Source organism: Gadus chalcogrammus, chromosome 5 (genome assembly GCF_026213295.1).
Source record: "Gadus chalcogrammus isolate NIFS_2021 chromosome 5, NIFS_Gcha_1.0, whole genome shotgun sequence".
Lineage (NCBI taxonomy): Eukaryota > Metazoa > Chordata > Actinopteri > Gadiformes > Gadidae > Gadus > Gadus chalcogrammus.
Window position 1 is genome coordinate 1,402,905 of NC_079416.1, and position 21,878 is coordinate 1,424,782.

General features: G+C 46.7%; 1 protein-coding gene across 1 annotated transcript; it reads left to right on the plus strand.

Moving 5' to 3' along the window:
- The first annotated feature begins 551 nt into the window (after positions 1 to 551).
- LOC130383078 (dynein axonemal light chain 1) lies at positions 552 to 15,787 on the plus strand. The gene is made up of 8 exons (XM_056591103.1): positions 552 to 617; positions 1,455 to 1,493; positions 10,382 to 10,491; positions 11,241 to 11,296; positions 11,474 to 11,529; positions 11,738 to 11,864; positions 12,086 to 12,226; positions 14,831 to 15,787. Exons 1-8 carry the CDS (start codon positions 615 to 617, stop codon positions 14,893 to 14,895), a joined length of 597 nt encoding a protein of 198 aa, XP_056447078.1. The 5' UTR covers positions 552 to 614; the 3' UTR covers positions 14,896 to 15,787.
- Positions 15,788 to 21,878: the final 6,091 nt, after the last annotated feature.

Genomic DNA, 21,878 nt, shown 5'->3' on the forward strand with positions numbered 1-21,878 from the left:
CAATCCTTGTTCAGGATTGTATGAATGATAGATAAAATAATATAGGCTCCAAGGTCAGGTACAAGTTAGTCTCGCAAAGCCAGACCAAACTACAGCAAGTAGAATGGTAGAAGTAAAAACGTAGAAACTATAGCAACCAAAACAAGGACTAGCTTATTGGTAACATGACGTGTAAACCCATAACCCAAGATTAAAATATGATATGCTTAGTGTAGGAAACATGCATTAACATGTCGCCTGGATCAATTTGCAACTTAGACATTTTAGAAGTCATTTTGTAAGAAATGTTTGCATGTTTTACATTGGTGTTTGCAATCGAAAGTGGGGGAGAAAGATAAAGGGATAGAGCCATAAACTGTCAATCATTACCATGCTTTCAAAGAGAAGAGATAGAGCCATTAGCTGTCAATCATCACCATGCCAATGTAACGATTCTTAAATCGTTACATTGGCTCCCTGTATGACAGATGATTTTAAAATCATGCTGCTCCCCTATAAATCCCTACATTTTTAGGGCTAGACTCAGAGCATATGATATGCGGACCTGCGGACCTTAGTGGGCATGCGCAGCTCAGTGACGTAGCGGTGTCGTCATAGCAACAGCAGCCGTCAACATGGTGAGTGATTGCTCCCCGTGTTTCTAAGACACTCTTTCACACATTTTCGCTAGAGTTCAACAATAATTCGAATGATTTATTTTAATATATCTGTGTAAACGTGTTATTACTGTCAAGATTATCTTAGTCGATCGAACGTCAATAAGAATCGTGGTGATTCGTGCACAGTCAGATTTTCCTGGCCCAATCTGGCAACACTCTTCGTGCAGTTAGCCCTGGCTGAGAGTCTTTCAATGTTTAAGTTAAGTTATCATGATGTTAACGCACGTCATCACTGTCGTGTTTTTTTATGTTGTTGCTAAAGACAATCAACATGGAAAGCTGTATAGTCAGAGGGTCCACCTATCTGTGTAGAGAAGTGCATCCTGTTAGTGTCACACCATAATAGTACTTCACTATCAGTGTATTTCAGAGTATTTCACCCTCTTCTTCCTCATTGTACTTCAGTGTACTTCATCCCCAGTGTGCTTCACCCTCTGTGTACTTCACCCTTTCATCCTCTGTGTACTTGACCATCTATGTACTTCACCCTCAGTGTACTTCAGAGTACTTCACCCTCTTCTTCCTCATTGTATTCAGTGTACTTCATCCTCAGTGTACTTCACCTTCTGTGTACATCACCCTCTGTGTACTTCACCCTCTGTGTACTTCACCCTCAGTGTTCTTCAGTGTACTTCACCCTCAGTGTACTTCATCCTCTTCACCCTCAGTGTACTTCACCCTCTGTGTACTTCACAATCTATGTACTTCACCCTCAGTGTACTTCACCCTCTGTGTACCGCACCCTCAGTGTACTTCAGTGTACTTCACCCTCATTGTACTTAACATATTTTGCAGGCAAAAGCAACAACCATCCGAGAAGCGCTAGTGAAATGGGTAAGTCGTATGTAAACATTTGTATTAGTTAGGTGAGTGCTGCATGCAGCACTCAACTATTGTTCTTCTTAAGTTTTATTCTTTCTTCTTTATTATTCTCTGTAAACTTTGGGACCTATCTCCTTCCTAAATCTTTCACCTAGAGACTCCATTACAATTCCAAATGTTCAGATTAGCTTAGAATCGCGCGCTTCTTTTCTGATTTTCTTATTCTACTTTAAAGATACTATTTTTTACAATGGAAGTCAATTGGAGGACGGCGGAGCTGTCCGCCCATTCTCTGACAATTAATACTTCAGACTTTGTAACTTGGTGAATATTTTATCGTTAACCTTCGTTGAAAGGTTTAACAAATCAGAAAACAGAATTTTGATTACCTTTCTCAAAATCACAGTTTAAGTTCCATGTGTGCTTGTTTTCAGTTGATTCTATAAACCTCTGAAGAATCAGTCCCGCCTCCGAGGCTCCGGTTCCCTCGGGTAGTTCAAACGAGACGCAGCTTTTACTTTTTCGCCACCAGTTTATTATGTACGATCATTCAAAAAACCCATGTTATTTCCCATAGACATTTGACCGAGGGAACCGGGAGCGTCAGAGGCGGGACCTATTCTGTCTATTGATTTACGCTGAGGTTAGAGCGTGGGGACGTTCAGGCAGTGTTGCCAGATTGGGCACTTTCTGTCGCTCAATTGGACTACTTTTTACGACGTTCAGGCAGCGTTGCCAGAATAGGCGATTTTCCCCGCTACTCATAACGTTGGGCTGGAAAAACAAGCATTAGGCGAGTACATACAATTTCGGCTGTTTTAAAAACTGGCAGGATTATTATAATTCTTTCTACAAGCATCAATCTATACCAACGGAATTAAAAGGGAATCTCGACGGTCTATAGGCCTACTTTCAACATAAAGGGCCCTATTTTAACGGTCTGAAACGCAAGTGAGAAGCACCAAATGCAAGTAGCTTTTTGGGCGGTTCTTTGGCGATGTTGCTATTTTACAGGCGGATAAATGGCTCTTGCGCTCGGCTCAAATCTAAAAAGGGTTGGTCTGAAGTAGCCTAATTACCCATAGGGGTGGTTTGGGCTTAACGTGCAATAAACCAATGAGAGTGCCATCTCCCATCCCCTTTAAGAGCCATGAGCGCATTCGAATCTGACTACTTCATATTTTGACAGTGCGTTTGCAGTCTCAGATGAGAGACAGATGCTGTCCACATGAATTTCAAACTTCAAATGGCTCAGTTTATGGCCAAATAATATGGCCTAATTCACACATGGAATAGCGTTTTTTTCCACAACTTCAGAAATACTGTGTCCTCAAATAAATTCCGGCAAAGAAAACTTAACACACATATGCGGTAACTGTGGTTCTATTGAAGGATATGCGCAATACATTTACAAGCATCGTTTCTTACCAGTATTGTATGCATTATCGTTATTGACTTGTGTTCCTAATATGGAATATCCCCCGTTAATATGCCTTGCCATGGACTGTATTATGCGTTACGCAGGGGTTGACACTAAGGCCCAATACCGTTTCTTTGCTCACTGTCTCAACCCTAACCCTCATTGCTACCCCTCATTGCTACCCCTAACCGATCCCCTACCAAATGGGACAACCCTACCCTGTGACGTCATCATGGCCTCCCCGTGCCCCCTAGCAGATAACCAGACCCCTGGTAATGTTACAAGAGACAGACTGGCTGCCATTGTCTCGGGCAACGAGCAAGACCCATTGTAAAGATGTTTAACCTGAAATGGTATTTATATTTTGTAATTGGCATGTTTAAATAAAGTATTAAAAAATAATAATAATAATTATACTATTTGTCCCTCGTAATATACCTTTATTTTGAATGTCACTTAGCTACATGTTAAAGGTGGTATTAGGGTGCACTCACACTAGGCCATCTGGCCGTGGCCGTTGGCCGTTTTCACACCTAACCGTGCTCAAATGGCCCCATTGTTCTCTGGCCTGCACTCACACTAGGCCATCTGGCCGTGGCCGTTGGCCGTCGCAGCTGTGGCCTGGCCACGGAAGGCTCTTGTACATACGTCATCACGTCGTAACACGTCATCACCAAGCGTCCGCTGCATGGACCATAATAAAGTCTGCCGCCAGTCAGAGTTTTAACAACAATGGACAACAACACAGAGAACACACCAACAGTTGAACTGCTTGACGCGATGTTTACCGTTTAATGTGAAAGAAGGCTCGTCGCCTTTATTATGTCCGTGGTCGTCGCATTGACTATACGTCATCCAGCTCAGGTAGCGGCCCGTGCCGTAGCAGCACACCTCTCCCAAGTGGCCAAATTGGCCCGGCCTGGCCAGACTGGCCACACTCACACTGGCAGATTTGAGCAGGGTTAGGCCACGGCCAGATGGCCTAGTGTGAGTGCACCCTTAGATAATAATCGGTTATGAACAAGAACACTTTAGAAGAAACACTTTATTTAAATAAGAAACACTGAACCACACATCTAAAAATACACACACACGCATCTAAAAATACACACACACGCACACCTAAAAATACACACACACACACACACACACACACACACACACACACACACACACACACACACACACACACACTCTCTCTCAGCTTTTGAGAGAATGGTGGAGAATCACAACTTCTCAACCATTCCGCCAACTTTGCCTCGCTCTCCTCATGCCTCGCCTGCTCCCTGGCACTCTCCTCTTGGAAGGGGTGTCTGGGGTGGTGGAAGAGGTGCCTGGGGTGGAGGAGCATGAGGGAGAGGTGGGGGGGGGCTGGTGGCAGTGGACTCAACAAAGTCCTGAAAGAAAACGAATAAGAAGGAATTAGGAATTATATGCCAGAACTGGTAGATATGGCCATATGTTATGTACAATATTTAATAGCTATGTACACAATATAGTACTGCCAAAAAATACATTGATTAACCATGTAATATTACTAATATAATATAATATATTAGTATAATAATACTTATAGAATATTACTAATATACTAATAATAATAATAATATATAATAATGCACGGTCCAGGTTCTATTCCGCAATAATCAACAGTAGCCCTGGTAACTCCAAACAGCTCTTTTCAACTGTTCATCACCTTCTCAAACCCCCTTTACCATCCCAATCTGATGTCACCACGGAGAGGTGCAACATGCACATCAACTTTTTTAAACAAAAAGTGAATAACATCCGCTCACACCTCTCCATCACTACTGCCCTGCCCCTTCAAACTGCTGACCCACCGATTGACTCTGTCCAGACCCTCTGCTCCTTCTCCAGCATCACAAAGGAAGAGGTGGAGGACGTCATCAGGAAAATGAAGCCATCCACCTGTGCACTAGACCCCTTCCCTACAGCTCTGCTGAAGGCCAACATCTCTGCTGTCTCTCCACTCATCACCAATATCATTAACCACTCCCTCCTGGCCGGCCATATCCCATCTGCATTAAAAACGGCTGTCATCAGACCAACATTAAAAAAACCTACCCTTGATCCAGAAGTCCTCTCCAACTACAGGCCCATCTCAAATCTCCCATTTCTGTCAAAAGTTCTGGAAAAAAACAGTTGCAGCACAACTCCAGGATCACCTCATACAACATCACTTGTTTGAAAAATTCCAGTCTGGTTTCCGCTATGGCCACAGTACAGAAACAGCCTTGGTCAGGGTCACAAATGACCTCCTGATGGCAGCAGACACCGGCTCCCCATCTCTCCTCATCCTCCTGGATTTAACAGCTGCTTTTGATACGGTTGACCACAATATTCTCCTTCACCGCCTGCAATACACCATTGGACTATCAGGAAATGTAAAGAACTGGTTCACCTCGTACCTCACTGACAGAACTGAGCACGTTGCCCTGGGCAAAGCAAAATCACACACCAACAACGTCACCTGCGGTGTCCCCCAGGGCTCGGTGTTGGGCCCCACACTGTTCTCACTGTACATGCTCCCCCTGGGTAGTGTCATTAGCAGGCATGGCTTGTCTTACCACTGTTATGCTGATGATACACAGCTCTACATCAGGACAACCCCCACTTCTTCTGCCCCTCTGCCAACATCCACACTGACCACCTGCCTGGAGGAGATAGAGGCGTGGATGAAGCTCAACTTCCTACAACTTAACAGCCATAAAACGGAAGCCATCCTTATTGGCACGCCACATCAGCTCCGCTCCCCCACCATCACCAATATCACCTTCTCTGGCAAAAACATCCCCCTTTCCACATCCGTCACCAACCTCGGTGTTAAAATGGACCCACAACTTAATTTTGACACCCACATCAAACACCTCTGTAAGACAGCTTTATACCACCTCAGGAACATCGCCAAACTCCGCCAATCACTCACCCTGGCTGATGCAGAGAAGCTCGTCCATGCCTTTGTCTCCTCCAGGTTGGACTACTGCAATGCACTCCTCATTGGGATCCCTGGCAAGAGCATCCAGAGGCTCCAATACATTCAAAACAGTGCTGCCAGGGTCCTGATGAGGGTGCGCAAGCATGACCACATCACCCCCATCCTGAAATCACTGCACTGGCTCCCTGTCTCACTCAGAATTGAGTACAAGGTCTCCCTCCTCACCCACCAGTGCCTTCACGGACTTGCCCCCCTCTACCTTCAGGAACTCCTCACCCCCCCGACAAACTCACGTACACTCCGTTCAGGATCCACTCACACCCTCCAAACCCGACATACGAAGCTGTGCACCATGGGTGATCGGGCCTTTTCTGCTGCTGCCCCTAGACTATGGAACGCCCTCCCTGACCACCTGAGGGCTCCACAGACTACAGCTCTTTTTAAACGGAACCTCAAAACCCATCTCTTTAAAAGAGCATTTAGCTAAACTTTCTTTGAGGTTCCCCCTTTTTAATAGTTTTTTTGGTATTTTTTTCTCTGAAGCACTTTGAGATTCTTGAATATAAAGTGCATTATAAATAAAATGTATTATTATTATTATTATTAATATAATATATGTGTATATATAATATTACTTATAGAATATTGCTAATATAATATAATATATTAGTATAAAGCTTATTTTTAACCTGGAGTCACTAGAACATGGAAGATCTGGATATCATACGACATGATATGCAGCCCGGTCTGCAGCCCGGTCGATGGCCGGGCTGCAGAGCCCGGTCGACGGCCGGGCTGCCGGCCGAGAACCGGGGTCGGGCGGCCCGCGAAAGTCGGCCTCGCGATCTACCGCAAAAGTCGGCCGCGGACTTTCGCGATCTTCCGAGAGTCCACGGCCGGGCTTTGAAGCCCGCGGCCGGGCTGCAGAGTATAATTTAATAAAATAATTACTAGTTAATTACAGAGAAAACACTTACATTTGGGTTTTTCCAATCCTGTCGCTTCTTTTCGCCCTCCATCTTGTCTAGGATATTTCTTGATTTTCCGTTTTCTCGCAAGGTATTGTGGGAGCAAGTCAGAACTGAAGCGCTTTGAGGGTGCCCATGGAAAATCTCAATTTTGAGGGGATGTTAGCCCTCCCCCTACCCCTTAAGCTACCTTTAAAATGGTATTGGGACATGGCTCCACGGCACGTGAACGCGCAACAGCGAGGGTTAGGGCTGAGATTTTGAAGCGAGCCAAGTAATGGGATTCAACCTAACGGTTGCCCGCTTGCCCGGGGCAAGTAAAAAAAATGTTTGGGCAAGTTGAGATTTTTTCTGGTTGCCCGAACGGGCAAGTGGATTTTGGGTGGATGTTAATATAAAAGCTATTTATTCAAATTGTTTTTAGAAACTGCAGAACAACCTTTTGTTCCTCAAAACCACACAAAATAGAAGTATTTGCAATTGATCAGCGCGCTGTCTTCTCTTCTCTCGGAAAGCGAGTTAACAGACACGCATCGCTTCAGTGCGAATATAGCCCCGCCTTCTGTCACTCGCAGTGCGGTCTCTGGCAGTGATTCGCTAAAGGTTAGCCAACACAGCTAGCATCTCAAGTGCAGCACCTCCGCGAACGGTTTAGGTAGAAGTTAAATGTAGTAGTGATGGAGGAGTGCAGTTTGGAAGTACTTTGGATTCAGGCAAATTATCAAGGAAAGTCAAGAACACGGCTTTGGGTTCCATAACTGTGCACATGCACACAGCAATAGCGATCTTTTTCACGAAATTGGACCCTCACAAACTACTGTAGGCTATATATTAGGCCTACATGAAAGCTGAGCCTCCACTTATTCCAACAGTCCAAACCATATCATTCTGTGACTAAAACTCGCAAATAACAACTTAAGAAGAAACGTCCCCTTTTCCAAAAATGAAGTATTACCAAAAATGAAGTATTACCTTTGTGATTTTTGTCTACAAAGTTGATTCTGATCGAATAAAACCACCATAAACAGATTATCCAGTATCTGGGCCAAATTTTGCAACATAACATGGTGTTTTCAATCAATGAATAAGAGAAGGTTTCTTAGGAAATAGGTAAATTGCCTTCAAACAGAAAACATATTCTTTAGCGCAATCTAGTGGCCATATATTTATTTGCGAGTGTTTGGCTTGGTGCATTCGATTGCCCTGAACTTTAAATAGAGGTGTCAAGTGTCAAAATTGTAAGATATCTACCTTTATTTGTGTCTCATAGTAAGACAGTGCTCCCAACTGATAACGACCAACTGATACTGATAATTATTTCAGGTGGAAATGTTATCTTCCACTTATGCTGTGTTCCATGGCTTTATTCACTTTAACCAAGTATTATCCCCATTGAATATTTCACTTGCACAACAATCTTTCTTTTGGCCCAAAGATGACATTACCGCCCTTGCAGTTGTGGAGATATAATCTATTTACTTTGGGTATGTTCTTTCCTGAAAAAAACTTTTCCCCTGATATAAAAAATGGTATAGAATATCTATCTTTTTCCAGGAATAGTGTTGAAGTTAGAAAATAAAGTATCGTGACTGACAACCCTACTAGAAATGTGATTATTCAGTTAGAGCTACAAGAATCTTGAAAGTTAAAAAGACATATCTTTGCTACTACCTCTGACATTTAGTTATGTACATTTGCATAAAATCATGCAGGTCTACATATAACTTGGTGATAGCTTTAATAGGTTGGAACGGTGGACTGAAATCACTTCATGGCACGATGTGACCGCTCGATAAATAAGTAAATAAGTAAACAAAGAGAAGTTTGTTATTTTTTAAACACAACATGTGTGGAAGCTAACATTCAGCATCAGATGATTTTTCTGAACGCCCCCTAAACCAGGCCGGGTGCCTGGCAAAAAGAGGCCCGTTCACGATTCTGATTATAATTTGGGCAAGTGAACATTACATTCGGGTAAGTTGAACCTGACCTGTACTTGCCCGATGGGCAAGTGCTTTTGAAACCTTAGTGTCAACCCCTGGTTACGTGTTTAGTTTGCGTGTGTTTAAACAGTGTGACGCATACACGCCAGCCTGCATTCATTGATCCTTTTACGCATACACACACGCTCGCCCACATTCATTCATTCATTTTAACACTGACTCGCGGTAAAACAATGTTTTCTCACGATCAAATACTCATCAATTCTAAGAGTAATGGGCTGGTACACGATGTCTGTGTCTAGAATTATGTGTTTGCAGATGCATTGATTTAAAAGTACAACTTATAACCGCTGTATCACCTGTTCTTTCCCAAATAATGTACCAAGAATGTGTGGTAGATGATTGAAGCAAAGTGTATGCGCTAGGTGCAAAAGCAACATTATGCGTGCGCCCTTAAAATAGCATCTGAACAACACGCCACTGACTTTAAACCAGGTATTTCCTGGTTTGTGGCGGAATTGTTTTCTGAAACTGCAAAAAATTTGCCTGGCTCCGCCCGCCTAAGTACTTCTGCTCAATTTGAATTTCCCTTCAGTACTAGGTTTGGACCTGCTGTATGTAATTTGGTTTTCTGGCGCTGCCACAGCGGCGCCCAATCAGCAAACAGAGGGCGTGTCTGAGAACAATGACGATAAAGTCGTGCGCCAGTTTGAGTTGTTGTTGTAGGTCGGTAGTTGATTTGCAATGTGCAATTTTTCCCTGATAAATTAAATTCGACGAACAAAACCTGCAGCTGTCGTTGACGGACATTTTCGTGCAGACGCGCAAGGTGTTTGGTTTGTGTACAACCTGCGCGTGATTCCCGGCGCATGACATACGTCACAACCAAACGTTAGCGATTGGTTATGGCAGATCCAGAGTGGCACTGGGCAGATCCAATCATTTTAAACTTCAACAGACACCCGCCTTCAAGTGAGTTAACGTTTGTCAATTGATTAGGTCCAGACTCTCTGTACAAATGAAATGAAATGAAGTGAAGTACGAGAGTCTGGTAGAACCAGGCTAGCAAAAAATAGCACCAGGGAACGTTTGCGCCAGAACACGCCTCCTCCTTTCGCCGAACCGCCCCTTGGGGCGCAAGATCATTCCCTAATTTGGGGAATTTAGGGAAAAGAACGCTTTACGCCAGTTGCAAACTATCAACGACACATGCGTAAGTTTAGAAAGTCAATTGTGCTGGATGCAAGATAGGGCCCAAAGTGTACATATTTATAATTCGAAGTTCGTCCCAGCCTTTATACCACAGATACTCTAGGGCAGGGGTGCCCAACCAGCCGACAGATCCCAAGTCGACCGCGAGGGGTGAAGAAGAAAAAATAAATAAAAGAAAATGTTCACCCTGAGTGGGAGGAAGATTATTGATTATTGTTGAGAAGGTGCCGTGCGCAGACGGAATGAAACCCCCACTGAAGTCCGTAGGTTCACGATACAACCAATTTAAACACGCTTTCAGAGACCCCAACCCCCTTGCTGTATTAATCAAGGGGTCATCGTTATATAATAATTTGGGACTGCATGTGTGTGTTTGTGCATGTATTATTTATGAATATCAGGAGGAAAAGGCTGGGGAAAAGGTTGGTGAGGCCAAAGAAGTGAAGCTGTACGGTCAGATTCCTCCTGTAGAGAAGATGGACGCCTCCCTTTCCACGCTGATCAACTGCGAGTGAGTTCTGGTCTCAGCCTCTTCATCTATATGTAGAAATATTTGACACACATTGTACGAACACATGTTACACAAGTCCATGTGTTATACATAATAACGACAGTATTGGTGACTCTTCTGTCGGGTAGGAAGGTTAATGTTAGTTCTATCGGTTAGGTTGTAATGAACATGACAAGTTTTAATGCATCCCAAAATACCAGCCATGCAATCACTCAACCCATAAACCCCTTAATACCGGCCATGCAGTCACTCAACCCATAAACCCCATAATACCAGCCATGCAGTCACTCAACCCATAAACCCCATAATACCAGCCATGCAGTCACTCAACCCATAAACCCCATAATACCAGCCATGCAGCCACTCAACCCATAAACCCCATAATACCACCCATGCAGTCACTCAACCCATAAACCCCATAATACCAGCCATGCAGCCACTCAACCCATAAATCTTATAATACCAACCATGCAATCACTCAACCCATACACCTTATACCAGCCACGCAGGTACTCGACCTATACACCCCATATTTCATGGAGTTAATTTTATGATATTGTTCTTCCTTACATATTTCTTTCATATAATGCCTTGTATTTTCTTTAGTGTGGTAATTCTGCTATGTAAAAGACAGCTGCATCAGTCAATATAAATGTAATTCCCCAGATAACCATGCATGTGATATGTGACATGTTACAAAAAATATATAGATGATAACAATGCAACTATTATTCTTTATATCTACACAGGAAACTTTCCTTATCAACAAACTGCATTGAGAAAATAGCAAACCTCAATGGCTTGAGTAAGTTCTCAGAGACTGCACACACATCCATACAAACACATTTTAGATAAAGGAACTAATCAAGAAGTGACACATATAAATACTATTAAAAAATAGTCCCCCAGACAGCCATGAATGCACACACAGACACACATCAAGTACACCCAAAATGGGTTAAGAATCTTTGTTTCCTTGTAGAAAACTTGAGGATACTATCGCTAGGAAGAAACAACATAAAGAATCTTAATGGACTCGTGAGTTCACATTAATCCCTACGTACACACTAATGGTTTATTCTTCTCACATACATGCTGCAGAGAAACATGTACAAAGATACAATGTGTGTGTGTGTGTGTGTGTGTGTGTGTGTGTGTGTGTGTGTGTGTGTGTGTGTGTGTGTGTGTGTGTGTGTGTGTGTGTGTGTGTGTGTGTGTGTGTGTGTGTGTGTGTGTGTGTGTGTAGGAGGCAGTAGGGGACACATTAGAAGAGTTGTGGATCTCCTACAACCTGATTGAGAAACTGAGAGGAATCCATGTCATGAGGAAACTCAAGGTCCTCTACATGTCCAACAACCTGGTGAAGGAGTGGGGTGAGCTCCCATGTTGTTACATTAACTATTGTATTGAAAATACATATGTTGTTATTGGATATGTTGTGGGATATGACACAAGTGTGTGAGTTGCATTTTATTTTTAAAGTAACCAACCAGTTGAGGTTTAAATTTGATCACATATTCAGAAACAGTACGGCTAACATAATCTACTATATCGTATTCATTTGAAGCCAACATGCTAACCCTTCATTCCACAGGGGAGTTTGTGAAGCTAGCAGACCTGCCGTGCCTGGTGGACCTGGTCTTTGTGGGAAACCCCCTGGAGGAGAAGTATTCAGCCGAAGGGACGTGGATGGACGAGGCCTCAAAGAGGCTCCTTAGGCTGAAGAAACTAGACGGTACTGACTTACCTTCTGCTGAAAATATTCTATAGCCACCCTGCCAAGCAAGTAGAGCAAGCGGGAATAAGCGCATCACTCGTTGGATACCCGTCCGACTCTGATGCAGGAAGGCATGTGTGCAAAGCAGGTTTCAGGCAAGTCCAACGGCAATGGCTGTTACATCGAATTCCGCTGTTGCACATTTTTGGCAACCTGCACGAGTTTGAAGCGTAAACAGGCATGAAGTCGTTGTTCACGTGCGGAAACATTCACAAGCTTAAAACGTAACATTTGTATCATCATCGATCATTAGAAATGGGTGCATTCGTTTTGTGACACCGGGCAATAGCACGTTGAGGAAAGTGGAGTACACCTGAACCAAAACGGTTGATATGCCTCTGTGGTGGCATAATGAGAGCGCAGCGAGCATGCAGAGCCGACAGTATGACAGTGTCTTGATGCAGGTATGAGGATGAAAAATTCAAATCAGGATGCTGTCGGGCGCTTCTTCCCGAGGCACGCCGTTCTGCCACTGGATCTCCAGGATGCTGCCCATTCAGTTGCCACTCAATGCACAGTACTGCCGGCTCTGCACTCTCGTTGCACAGTGCACATTGCAAGGCTTCAGATCGCCCAAGCATCACACCAAACGTAGGCCAAGGGACCTCGGATGGCCACAAATTTGTGGCCTAATAAATTGGGCTATTAACCCACTACAATTACCCTTATGCTGCATGCAAATCCACCCAAGTCTAAACGGTGTGCATTATAACAAAAACATAAATAAAACATAGGATCCCCCTCGGCTTGTTATTAAATGTGTTTAATAAATACATTTGATTTCATTAGCATTTTCAAGACCCATACTGTAGTGGCAAAAAAACGTGGTCGGATTTTTCTATAACCCCAAGTTTCAATTGCCTATCAATTTACCACACGGAGAAAGCAGGCATTGCTTGACGCCCAGTTTGTGTCCAGAAAAGAGTGAGAGTTTGACTGTCCAAGGTCGTCATTTATTGTAAATAAAATATAAACCAATTAAGGATGCAAAGCAAGTATCTATATCAAGGTGTTCACAGTTCACAAGCAGAACGATCAATAACTGTATCTGCTTGCCCGCCTTCTCCCAGTCATGAGCTTCCGTCACCAATTTAAAGGGTGCATCATCACCACCTGTAGCAGGTGCGCACTCACCACAGGTGGGAAAGAAGGAGAAATAGAAAGAGTCGTTCAAAACCAAGCCCCAACCACAGCGAGTTCTACCAGCATCCAATGCGGGAGTAACAAACATTGCAGTAGCACGGGGTGGCCACTACGAGGTGGTACCCAAAGTGAGCAATTCATCGTTGACTCACTTGTTAAACAGGCTGTTTTTTTTGTCTTATTCAACCTATTCTAGTCAGTATGTTTAGTTCATATCTCCATGACAACACTTGGAAGGGTGAATTTTTTTTTAGCAGGCTAGTTTTTATTTTATTGGAGGTTAAAAATTATAAATAATTAGGGGCGCGGCCTCTTGGGTGACAGCTAGCAGCTGACTCTCACCTCGACTCGGAGGCTAGTTTTCAGGATTAGCATTCTATCTCCGTCATCTTGACCTCGACTGCATTCATTCCTATTGTTCATTCCGGTGCCAAGATGCCTTTCTCTGCGGTCCACTGTACCAACCGATCGTTTAAAAACTAATGAGCTAAGAGCTAATTCGTTGTACGTCAGGCAGGGCATATCTCCCTCCCCCTGACGTCACATCAATGCCCTTTTTTGGTTAGAGAAAATGAGGCGGAGTCAAACTATGACAAGATGGCGACGCTCGTAAGCCAAGAGAATTGTATGCAGTTGGAATAACTGAGGTCTGCCCTGGTGCTACATCCATTTTATATACTATCTATGTTCAAAACATAAAAACTTGAATGCAGCTCCTACAGATACAATGGATAAGGCATTTAGTACGGCCCACCACCGTTGCCTCTTTCCCCATAAAATGAAACAGTCAGTGTTTAATTACGTTGATTTACCTTTGAGCATTTCCTATTATGGGCTACTGTGTAAAATTCTGTTTAGAATTAACGTTTGTATTAAGAAAGAAAGACCCATCATCACCATTGGACATGGCTAAAACCTGCTCTGCACATGCCTTCCTGCATCAGAGTCGGGTATCCAATGGGTGACACGCTTATTCCCGCTCGCTCTCCTTGCTTGACAACGATCTAGCATCTAGGATCGATTGCTCTTACTTGGGTCCCCGGATGTTAACACTACATTTCGTTAATTGAATTTTGCAGCTGAATTTGGCATGTTGAATTTCGGGACGTTGAAAATATTTAAGTTAAATTGTATACATTGAATTTTGTATCTGAAATTTGCATATAGAATTTTTTAACGTTGAAGATTAGATTTTGAATTTGTGATTATTGAAAAATAAAGGTGAAATTTATTTGAAGAGTTAATTTCAGAGGCAAAAAAAAATCTGACGTCATTTCAATGCCTAAATATTCATTGCTTAAAATGCAATATATATATATATATATTTTTTAATCCGATGAGACAGATTCTTCCATAGTAGTGGTTCATCTTTAAGATGCAGCATAACTGATACTATTTTCCTGTTCTTCTCTTCATAAGGAACCCCAGTCATAAAAGCAGAAGACGACGAGGGAGAAGGAGAAGGTAATGCAGCTGAAAAATAAAATATGCAGTTAAACCACCATTCCTCTTGTTCTCCCTCTCTCTTTTTTACCTTTTTTTAAACTGTTTTAAAACAGCAATGAGTTGTGATCCAGATAAATGCAGGCACTGAACTGATTGCTTATTCTGAATAAATAAGGCACATTGGTTTTATCTGAGGCATACACACACAGTCCTGTTCTGCCTGTTTTGAAGCGCAACTGGTTTTAGGTGTATTCACTATTGAATGTGGTGGTATGGCACATGCTCCAAGCTATAGTCCCATGACTGAATGCAACAAATGTCCTCCAACGTCACTGTGAACTCAACATATGTGAAGCCATGTGTACCATAAACCTAGCAGATATACTCCTATGCATTATTGTAAACCTAGCTGATGTACCTCTATGTGTCATTTTACACTTAGCAGATATACTCCACTTGGAGTTCCTGAGCCCATGTGGCCCTTCCTCCTTAACGTCAAACGCCCTAACTCACACCATTAAAAAATAAATTGGACATCATAAAACCCAAGTTGTTTACCCAACATGGCCTCCGTTGATGAATGCCAAAATCCAAATGAAATCGTTCTGAAATGTTAAAATTGTTTTGGCTTAATTTCTGTCTTTGATATTGAGAAAAGTTAGACATGTTAAAACAATGTTTTTCTGTAAATACGCCTGTCTTATACGCTTTCAGAGTATGTTTATGGGCACAATATATTCCATTTAAGGGCTAATTCCACCTGTTCTTCTGTATCCATACATTTCCCTTTATCTGAGACTTTTTATAATGAACATCATTATAAAAAGTTGCACTTCTCTACGCGTCATTTATTAGTGTCATGATAAGTCAATGTATATTTGATGACTTAATGGTTCTTGACAAACATTTTTGAAATAAATGATATCAAGCAAATGTGTGTCGTTCATTTGTTTTCAGATGCAAATGATAACTAGAAAATGCAATTTCCTGCAGAAAATGCGAAAATCAGTGTAGTGCAAAGTGAGGTTGAAAATATATTTTAGTAACGCTCCATAGTTTAAGACGTTAAGAAATGTTAAATAGCTTAAATCAAGGGAAGGTAAGTGAGTCTAAATTGAGTAAACAATATCAACATGCACTCCATTTAAAAAGTGTAAATTGGTTGGAAACAAATAAAGTGTAAACACCGTATTGGTCCGAATATAAGACGGCCTTTTTCCCCCTCGAAATAGGTCCGAAAAACTCAGGTCGTTTTATTAGATTGGATTAGATTAGATTAGGCTTTAGTGATCCTTTTGGGATGACTCCCTCAAGGAAATTTATTGTCCAGTAGCTCACAGAAGAAACACAACACAATATTAAATTATATACAATATAAGATAAACAATACACTCTTAGATAACTATAAAAAGTAAAACAAAAAGTAAACAGTAAACAATAATTATAATAATAATAATATAAGATAAACAATAAACTCTTAACTAACTAACTATAAAAAAAAAAAAAACATATATATATATATATATATATATATATATATATATATATATATATATATATATATATATATATATATATATAACAAAAACAGTAAACAGTAAACAATAAACTCTTAGCTAATATAGAAAGTAGAGATAATAATAATAGAAGTAAAACAGGATTCAAGTAAAATAAGATAAATGTAGAGAACTGTATAGAGGATTAATTTAAATAAATAAATATATGTATGTAAATAAATAAATAAATGTAAACATAAATAAACATGTATATATACATATACACATGCACACTGTGGCAACCCGGCCCCGACACGGCAGGCCTGGAAGCCCAGAGGGCAGGTAATACGTGCTGTCTACCACCCTTTTCCCCCAGAGGGCGCCAAGGGTCGCTTTGAGAAGGTCCCACTCAACGCCAACAGGAGACACCTGTGTACCAGGCCAATCAGACCCAGGTGAGGGCTATAAAAGAGAAGCTGAGAGGTAGTCTGAGACAGGAGGTACGTGACCCATGTGGGAGCAGAGAGCGGAGCGAGATTCCCTACCCGGATGGACCTTTGCCCCGGGACCCGGTCTAGAGAAGACCACAGGAGACCACGGAAGGAACTCCTCACCTGGATACCGGGACAGCGCGTGAGACACGGCCACAGCATCCCCAGTGGCTCACGGAGCCCAGACTCTTTATTTTGTTATAGTTTGCATTGACGGGTGATTCCCCTTTTTTCCGTTGTTTGGACTTAATAAACGTGCCTTGTTGGCAGTTTGAGCATCCGAGACTCTTGTTCCTTGAGCCGGGTCACCACATATGGTGGAGAAGGCAGACAATCCGACCACGCAACAGTTTTTCCTGCTATTTTTTTCGGGACCACCCGCCCCGAATGCAGAACCCAGACGGGGCCGCAGCTGCGGCCGCCCTCCTGCGAGACGCCGTCGAGGAAAGGGCCCTCCTCCGGCAGGCCGTCATACGGCTGGAAATGCGCTCCCCGGACGTCTCTCCGATCTCAGCGCCCACCAGCCGGCTAACCAAGTTAGGACCAGAGGACGATGTCGAGGCCTACTTGGAGGTCTTCGAGAGGACGGCTCGGAGAGAAAGATGGCCGGAGGACCAGTGGGCACACATCGTGGCCCCCTTCCTCACGGGACCCGCACAGCAGGCGAGCCAGGACCTGACCCCAGAACAGGCGAGTGAGTACCAGACCCTCAAGCAGGCGGTACTGGCGTACTATGGACATAGCCTGGCGGCCAGGGCCCAACGGTTCCACGACTGGCGCTTCGACCCCAAGGGCGCCGTGAGGTCCCAGATCGCCCAGCACGCGCGGCTCATCAGGAGATGGCTCGCGGGAGAGGATGGTCCCAACGCTCTCGACCGGGTGTTACTGGACAACACCATCCGCCAGCTACCGCCGGAAGCCCAGAGAACCATCGCCACCAACCATCCGACCACGGTGGACGAGCTGACCCGCCAGCTCGAGAACTGGCAGGTGGCCCGACAGCTAAACAGCGCCACCCGGCCACAGCCCCGCCCGATCGACACCCGTAGGGACCGGCGAGGACCGGAACCCCCTCGACGGATAGATCAGCCGAGACCACAGACCCGATCGCCAGAAGCCAGAGAGGTATGGCGGTGCTATAACTGTGGCCAGACAGGACACCTCGCTCGGAATTGCCCGGAGAACCGGGATGTGTCTATGCCCTCGGCCTTCGCGGGTGAGGGCCGGCCAGGACCGTGTCTACTCGCCACCTGTTGGGCGCATCAGGAGGCCGGAGCCCCGAACCTCCCGGCTCGGGTGGGCGATAAGGACACTCAGGCCCTCATCGACACGGGGAGGGTCGTCACCCTCATCCGGCCCGACCTAGCCGTCGGAAGGACGGGGGAACCGATGGAGGTCACCTGTGTTCATGGGGACACCCGCACCTATGACACGTGCCATGTGGTCGTGCGGACCCCCCGAGGGGCCTTCACCGTAAGGGCCGGGGTCGTACCCAATCTCCCGGTGCCCCTATTGATCGGGAGAGACTGCCCCATCTTCCACCGGCTCTGGAACGCAGAGCCAGGACCCCGACCGCCCCGACCGCAGCCGAGGCGACACCGACAACCAGTTCGTCACGCCTACGGAGCCCGGGCACCACACTCCTCCCCAGCTGAGACATCTGGAGAGGGAGACGGCACCGGAAGAGACGGCCCAACACCACCAGGCACACCAGCCCGCCCACCCGGCGAGACTCATCGCCTGGACCCGCCGGGGACCCCCGACACCCTGACAGCGTCGGAGCGACCTGCCGGGTTAGGAGAGACGGAGAGTTCCCCCCTCACGGAGCTCTCGGACTTCCCCCCCAACCGGGAGGGGGTCGGACCGTCCCGGACATTTCGCCACCGCTCAACTGCAGGATGACCCCCTGAAACACGCCTGGAGCCACGTTGTTGCCCATGACAGTCGCACCAGGGACTCGGTGAGTACCCTACCGTACCCGCACTTCTGCACCAGGTCAGGCCTACTGTATAGGGTAACCGAGAGGGCGGGAGTAGTAGTAGAGCAGTTGGTGGTGCCTCGCCCGTACACCAGTAAAGTCCTCTTCATGGCCCACACACACGTCCTAGGGGCACACTTAGGCATGGACAAGACTAGGGAACGGATCCTAGACCGGTTCTACTGGCCCGGGATAAAGAAGGACGTTACGGAGTACTGCCAGGCGTGCCCGGAGTGCCAGCGGACGGCCCCGAGACCCTCGATCCGGAGTCCGCTGATACCGATGCCTATCATTGAGGTACCCTTTGACCGACTGGCCCTAGACATTGTGGGCCCTCTCCCCAAGACCAGCCGGGGACACCGATACATATTAGTCATGGTTGACTATGCCACCCGGTACCCGGAAGCCCTACCCCTCCGCGCCGCCACCGCTAAGGCCGTAGCCCGGGAGCTAATGTTGCTTTTTAGTCGGGTGGGGATAGCACGGGAGATTTTAACAGACCAAGGGTCATGTTTTATGTCGCGTGTGCTAAAAGCGCTTCTCAGTCTCCTGCAGGTGAAGCAGCTGAGGACTTCAGTGTACCACCCCCAGACGGACGGGCTGGTGGAAAGGTTCAACAAAACCTTAAAGCACATGCTGAAGAAGACCATGGAGAGAGACGGAAAGAACTGGGACCAGCTCCTCCCTCACGTCCTCTTCGCGGTGAGAGAGGTACCCCAGGCCTCGACAGGGTTTTCCCCCTTTGAACTGCTGTACGGACGGCGGCCAAGGGGACTACTAGATCTGGCTAAAGAAGCCTGGGAGAGCCAACCCTCCCCCCATCGTACCCTAGTGGACCATGTCGAGCAGGTACGAGACAGAATGGCGCAGGTCTGGCCCATAGTACGGGAGCATCTGCACCAGGCACAGCAGGCCCAGGCGCGGACCTACAACCGCGGGGCCCAGCTGCGTCTCTTCCAGCCGGGGGAGTGGGTCCTGGTTCTCATCCCTACTGCCGAATGCAAGTTCCTGGCCAAGTGGCAGGGACCGTATGAGGTGGTCGACCGCGTGGGGGAGGTGAACTACCGGGTGCGGCAGCCGGGGAGGCGCAAGCCCACCCAGCTGTATCATGTCAACCTCTTGAAGCAGTGGAAGGCCGGGACAACCCCACCGGTGCCGGTCCCCGTGGCCCTCGTCGCCCGGCAAGGCGTACCGGAGGTCCCGATGGGCGAGGACCTCAGCCCCACCCAGAAACAAGACCTCAATGACGTGGTGTTGCAACACCAGGACGTGTTCTCCGAGCTACCCGGGAGAACAACGGTCGCTCAACACGACATCCGGACAGAGGCAGGCGTCACGGTACGCGTACCCCCCTACCGGGTCCCAGAGGCCCGTCGGGTCGCCATACGGGAGGAGGTCAAGAAAATGCTCCAGCTCCGGGTGATCGAGGAGTCACACAGCGCCTGGTCCAGCCCAATCGTCCTGGTCCCGAAGCCAGATGGATCATTTCGATTCTGCAATGACTTTAGGAGGCTGAACGAGGTCTCGGAGTTCGACGCGTACCCAATGCCCCGGGTTGACGAACTCATCGAGCGGCTCGGGCCCGCTCGGTACCTCACCACCCTCGACCTTACCAAGGGATATTGGCAGGTCCCCCTCAGCAAGACCGCCCGGGAGAAAACGGCGTTCGCGACCCCCGGAGGACTATACCAGTACACGGTGCTCCCCTTCGGGGTGCATGGAGCTCCGGCAACGTTCCAGCGCATGATGGACCGTCTCCTGCGATCACACCAGGCCTGAGCCGCCGCGTACATTGATGACATCATCATCCATAGCGCCAGCTGGGACATCCACCTGAGACACCTAAGAGCGGTCCTGGGGGAGCTGAGGAGGGCGGGTCTCACCGCCAACCCCGCCAAGTGCCGTCTGGGCTTGGAGGAGGCCTCATACCTGGGCTACAGAGTCGGTCGCGGGAACGTCCGACCGCAGGAGGCCAAGGTGAAGGCCATCCTGGATTGGCCCCGCCCCACCTCCAAGAAGCAAGTCAAGTCCTTCCTCGGTCTGGTAGGGTACTATCAAAGGTTCATTCCCAGTTTCGCCACCCTGGCAAGCCCCCTACATGACCTGACCCGGAAGGCCCTGCCGGACCGCGTTACCTGGTCTGAGGCAGCAGAGGGAGCATTCAGTCTCCTTAAACGGGCCCTATGCTCCGAGCCAATACTATTAACGCCTGATTTTACTCTGCCCCTTATAGTCCACTCCGACGCCTCAGAGGTGGGCCTCGGAGCGGTCCTCTCGCAGGTCCGGGACGCGGAGGAGCACCCAGTGACATACATTAGCAGGAAACTCCTCCCGAATGAAAGGAACTACTCCACCGTGGAGAAGGAGGCCCTGGCCATCAAGTGGGCCATAGACAAGCTGCGGTACTACCTTCTGGGCCGGGAGTTCACCCTGGTGACGGACCATGCCCCGCTCAAGTGGATGGCCACCGCCAAGGATACAAACGCCAGGGTGACAAGGTGGTTCCTGGCCCTACAGGACTACCGCTTCAAAGTGGACCACCGACCAGGGCGGGAGCACGCCAATGCTGATGCCCTGTCCCGTCGGGACGCATGCCTCTGGGCAGTCAGAGGTGCCCCGGGGCTACATCTAAGGGGGGAGGAGTGTGGCAACCCGGCCCCGACACGGCAGGCCTGGAAGCCCAGAGGGCAGGTAATACGTGCTGTCTACCACCCTTTTCCCCCAGAGGGCGCCAAGGGTCGCTTTGAGAAGGTCCCACTCAACGCCAACAGGAGACACCTGTGTACCAGGCCAATCAGACCCAGGTGAGGGCTATAAAAGAGAAGCTGAGAGGTAGTCTGAGACAGGAGGTACGTGACCCATGTGGGAGCAGAGAGCGGAGCGAGATTCCCTACCCGGATGGACCTTTGCCCCGGGACCCGGTCTAGAGAAGACCACAGGAGACCACGGAAGGAACTCCTCACCTGGATACCGGGACAGCGCGTGAGACACGGCCACAGCATCCCCAGTGGCTCACGGAGCCCAGACTCTTTATTTTGTTATAGTTTGCATTGACG